General features: G+C 45.5%; 2 protein-coding genes across 2 annotated transcripts; one reads left to right on the forward strand and one right to left on the reverse strand.

The window, feature by feature from the left end:
• Window positions 1-419: 419 nt before the first annotated feature.
• On the forward strand, window positions 420-3,660 carry LOC125530254 (probable disease resistance protein At1g59620). Its single transcript, XM_048694648.1, has 4 exons — window positions 420-616; window positions 707-2,272; window positions 2,395-3,233; window positions 3,328-3,660. Exons 2-4 carry the CDS (start codon window positions 958-960, stop codon window positions 3,370-3,372), a joined length of 2,199 nt encoding a protein of 732 aa, XP_048550605.1. The 5' UTR covers window positions 420-616; window positions 707-957; the 3' UTR covers window positions 3,373-3,660.
• A 776-nt stretch (window positions 3,661-4,436) lies between these two features.
• On the reverse strand, window positions 4,437-5,162 carry LOC125530255 (divinyl chlorophyllide a 8-vinyl-reductase, chloroplastic-like; the record flags this gene model as incomplete). The annotated part of the gene is given in 1 exon segment (XM_048694649.1): window positions 4,437-5,162. A coding segment is annotated over 1 exon segment (612 nt), but the record flags the coding sequence as incomplete, so codon positions are not given.
• Window positions 5,163-5,184: the final 22 nt, after the last annotated feature.

The raw sequence follows: 5,184 nt of genomic DNA on the forward strand, positions 1-5,184 counted from the left end.
TGTTACGAGCATCAAACACATGCTTGGTAGCTTGCTCCCATCAACCATCGTACTGTTTTTGCTAGGCAAAGACCTAGACCCATTCACAAGTCGCAGTTGATAAGAATGGGCACGTTGTTCAAGCATTATAAACTCACATGCTTTGCCTACTCGATCAAATCAAGCACCACATAGTTTTTACGCAGAAACCATGACTCATTCAGAGCTAGATCACTTAATTATAGTCGTTTGTCAGGAAAATTTGCGCTACATGTCTCAGCAATGAAATAGAATAAGTGAACTGGGCGGTTTCAAGCGTCATATTATTCAGTACACTTGCCTTAGTTAATGTGGAGGCCGCTATCCAAGCTAACAAGCTGCTGAATGGACGTGCAGTTTGGACTTTGCACATATTATTCAGTACGCTGAAGCCTCAGTTAATGTATTATACGCTTTGATATAGCCAAGCTCCAAAGCCTCCTCCGAAGCCTTGGCTCACAACATGTTCTGGTAGTGTCCCTAAACCACATACATCGCCGGTAATCTCCTAACGGCACAGCCTCCTCCGGTGCTCGGTGGACCAGATGAGCATAGCGGCACACTGAAGCGAAGAAGGCAGCACCCTCATATCCCCTGGGTGAGTCTCTCTCTCTCTCTCTCTCTCTCTCTCTCTCTCTCAAGTGCTTAGTTATTGTTCTTGCTCTCATCAGGTCGATCATCTGTGTAGGACTCATGGCCGAGACAGCTATTAACGCCGTTCTTAGGAACTTGGGAAATCTTGCTGTTCAGGAGAGCAGTTTCTTAGGTGGGGTCACACTTGAAGTGGCCTTCTTGAAAGATGAGCTGATGCGGCTGCAGGGCTACCTCAAAGACGCCGAGACAAAACGGAGATCTGGAAATGCAACAGTTGCTATCTTAATGAGTCAAATCAGGGATGCTGCTTATGAGGCTTAGAATGTTATCGAAGCTGCAGATTACATGAAGAAAAGAAATAACATAAAAAAGGGTTTCATGGGTGCAATTTCAAGGTACGCTCACTTACCGAGTGATTTGACTACCCTTCATAAAGTTGGTGTTGAAATTCAGCGTGTGAGAAGGAAGCTTAGTGAGATATTCCAGAGCGTAGGACGCTTGAACATTGACTTGGATAATAATGTTGTCGATGAGTCCCTACAAGATTATGGTCTTAGACACCAAGCCTTCAAGGATGATGTTGTCATGGTTGGTTTCGAGAACGAGTACAAAGAAATAGTGGATAAATTAATTGAGGGAGAAAATATGCTTAGTGTTGTCTCCATAGTTGCCATGGGCGGGGCAGGAAAAACAACACTTGCTAGAAAAGTATACACTTCATCTGGCGTGAAACAACACTTTGAGTCACTTGTTTGGGTGACTGTATCTCAAAAGTTCAAGGTCATTGATTTACTAAAGGAGATTTTGAAGCAAATACTGAGTGATGGAGACCAGTCTATAAAAATTGATGAGATGAATGAGTATGAGGTGGGAAAGAAGATCCATGATATCCTCATCAAGAAAAGATACTTGGTAGTTCTTGATGATGTGTGGGAAACAGACACATGGGAACAAATAAATAGAACTATTAAGGCCTTTCCGGATACATCTAACAGTAGTAGATTACTTCTAACCACAAGAAAAGAAGATGTTGCAATACATGTCGAAATGCAAACCCATGTACATGCTTTGAGGAGTTTAGATGAAGAGAAAAGTTGGCTACTTTTTAGTAGCAAAGCTTTACCTTCATACAGAATATCAGGCATACGTGATCTGTATAAATATGAAGAACTGGGAAGAAAGCTTACAAGGAAATGTGATGGATTACCACTTGCACTTGCAGTTTTAGGGGGGTACCTATCAAAGAATCTCAACACACAAGCATGGTCCGATGTGCTACTGTGTTGGCCATCAACCAAGGACATACAGATGATGCGAGGCATAATAGCTCGCAGTTACAAGGACCTACCAAATCATTATTTAAGATCATGTGTGCTCTCTCTTGCTGCTTTTCCTGAGGATTACATAATATCTGTGTGGACTCTTATTAATCTATGGATAGCAGAAGGCTTGATTCCACATACACCTAAGCACACTGTAGAAAAAACAGCTCGTACATATGTAAGTGAGTTGGCTCAAAGAAGTTTTGTGCAAGTTGTTCAAACAAGCATTATACATGAATGTGCTGAGGAAATAAGGATTCATGATATTATACGTGACTGGTGCATAGAAGAGGCAACGAAAGATGGTTTCCTTGATGTAATCGATGAAACTACTAGTGGTGAGCTACCTTCCCCTCTTCTCTTTTATTTGTACACTGTTTATTAAATATATTGATTACTCATATAATGTGTGTGTGTGTGGCTTTTTGCTGACATATATATGGACTCTAACAAAATGCAGGACAAGTTGGTGCATCATCATCTCATAACCAGATATTCTATCGTTCTTCTGTCCAAAACTTGAGTGGGCAGATCTTGCAGGCATCACCTAATCTCAGAGCTTTGTTTGGCTTTGGACTTTCATCAGTATCTTTACCTGAGCTAAGGTTCCTAAGAGTTCTTCATGTCGAGAACTCGATCCTAGAGAATTTCCGCGAGGTAATTGGTGGGTGCATTCACCTTCGAGACCTGAGGTTGAGACGATGTGGAACCATGATGCTTCCTTCTTCAATCATGAAACTCCTTTATCTGCAAACTATAGATGTACCAGGTTCATATTTACCAGGCTCCGTCTGGGATATACCTACTCTAAGATATGTACATCTTGCTAGTACTTTTCTGCCAAGAAATGTGCAAATTCCACAAACCTTACGGGAGCTCCGTATGTCGGCTATTCATGAGGAACATAGAAAAGACCCGATGCCGATCCTGGAAATGCTTCCTTGTCTTGTGGTGCTGGAGTTGCGTTTTTATGATCCCAGTACAATGACCTTTGGTGCCCAAGGGTTCCCTTGTCTGCAAGAGTTGCGACTTGACAGATGTACCTTTAACAAGTGGATGATGGAGGTTGGGACAATGCCAAAGCTATCCCACCTGTCATTTACACGTTGCTCGCATGGTGAAGGAATCCCTGATGGATTACTGCACCTTCCATCCCTGTCATTTACACGTTGCTGGCATGGTGTAGGAATCCCTGATGGATTACTGCACCTTCCATCCCTCAAGCTCGTGTTAGTGGATAATTTAGAAGATTATTTGAATGACAGCACGCTGGATGGTCTGAGACACAAAGGATGCAAGGTAACGCAGCCCCCCTCCTCCCTCGTGCCCTCCTTTAATTCTCTGTTATTCAATTATACTACCACCAGCGATGACAACGCGTTGCCTTTTGCAGATCATAGGGCGTCACGATATTCTCCCTGCAAGAGAAGAAGAATAGTACTGTACTAGTTATGAAGGCACTATGGTCCTATGGTCTGCATGTCTATCATGTGGCCTTTCAGCGTACGCCTGTTCCTCTCAGTTTGGCTGAACCAAAGTGTGATCGTTGAGGGTTTTTTTTTTCTTGCGAATGAATGTCTATCATGTTGAGTATTTTGTTTTAAATTGTCTGTACTGTTCCTGGATTGGGATTATCACAAACAAGCCATATGCATTGTACAATAATCAGCTCATGTTGTTCAGTCTTATTTGGGCACAGTTAATGAGCAATCACTTCCGCAACAAAGTTCGCCTTGTGCAGTGATATTGTATCATAATTTGTATTGTATCGAGTGAGGCGTCGGTGGAGACAGCGAGCTGAATTTATCAGAAATGACAACAATTTTGGTGCCAGTTTGGCATGTTAGTAAAAAAAATCAGAACAAAATTAAGAGGAAGCCTCTGAATTTATCAGAAATGAGCCATGTGCTAATAGATGCGTCCTGGCTGCAGTAACTGTTACGAGAGTGAGTGGAGATCAGCAGCAGCAACAAGGAATAAACAGATACACCAAAATCCATATCCTGAACTTCTGTTACTGCATCTGCTTCAATGTTTTTCAGAATGCGAAAGAACGGCCTCGGTCAGAGAACTGTGATGTGGTAAATAATCCGAAGCATACTTATCTGGAACAAAAATTTCTACAGAGATCTTTTCTGAGAGAACAAATTATGGAGCCTGCAATTTGGCGCTACGTAAAATTTGCATGTTGCTTTGGCGGCGCTTCAGGCACGTCTCGCAGCAGCCTTCCCCTCCGCAGGAATCTCCAGCGGCGTGGCATTGACCTCCGGCGTTCCCCTGTCCGACATCGCCTCGACGAGGAGGGAGGGCTCTCCACTCCTGACGCGGCGGCGTCATCTTCTCAGCACCACTCCACAGACTTCTCTGGAGCCTGAACATCTTCAGTATTTAACCGACGCTTTGCATGCTACTCTGCTTTGGTGTTGCTACTATACTCTGCTCTTTAAACTCTGTTTGATGTCCGGTGGCTTTATTAATTTAAAGCCGGATCCTCCTAACGTCTTCGTTTTAAAAAATATGTATATTGTGTTGGAAACACAAACGTGTCAAAACTCAGAAGTCTCACTTACGTCCCTACACCCTTGGCCCTGAATTTACAAGCTGGAAGGCCTGGAGCTAGAAGATGGTCTGCTCGCCTAGCTCCTGCCCCGCCATTCCTTCCCTTATCACCTTCTCGAAGAAGTGCTCCAGCGTGTCTTTGCCATAGCTCGGCGTCTTCTCGTCGCTGTACTCCCCGGTCTCGGGATCGAGCACTAGCATGCTCTCCGACGCATAGTACCTCCCAATCTTGCCGAACTCGGCGGCATCCTCCAGCCCGGGGAAAACCTTAGCCAATCCATCGAGCACCCAGATGACACCATCCATGACCTGAATGGGCACCTTGATGAACCTGGGTTCGCGCCCGAGCAGCCGGAACAGCATCTCCCCTTGCTCCAGCGGTGTGAGGGCCTTCCCCGGCCCTCCAATTGGGAGAACCTTGTTAGCCTTCTCCTGGTCGAAGATGCAGTCCGCGATGAAGGAGGCGAGGTCCTCCTCGCTGATGGGCTTGCAGGCGCAGAGCTTGCCGTCGCCGAACATGACGTAGGGGTTGCCCTTCTTGACGGCCTCGACCTGGCCGCCGAGGCTCTTGAAGAAGGCGGTGGGGCGGACGACGCTGTAGGTGAAGGCCGGGTCCCGGGCCGCCTCGGCGGCGCGCTCGCCCTCGAACCTGGGCTTGGCGCGCTGGAAATCCGAGAGCGGCGTGCTGGGC

Source organism: Triticum urartu, unplaced genomic scaffold (genome assembly GCF_003073215.2).
Source record: "Triticum urartu cultivar G1812 unplaced genomic scaffold, Tu2.1 TuUngrouped_contig_6181, whole genome shotgun sequence".
NCBI lineage: Eukaryota > Viridiplantae > Streptophyta > Magnoliopsida > Poales > Poaceae > Triticum > Triticum urartu.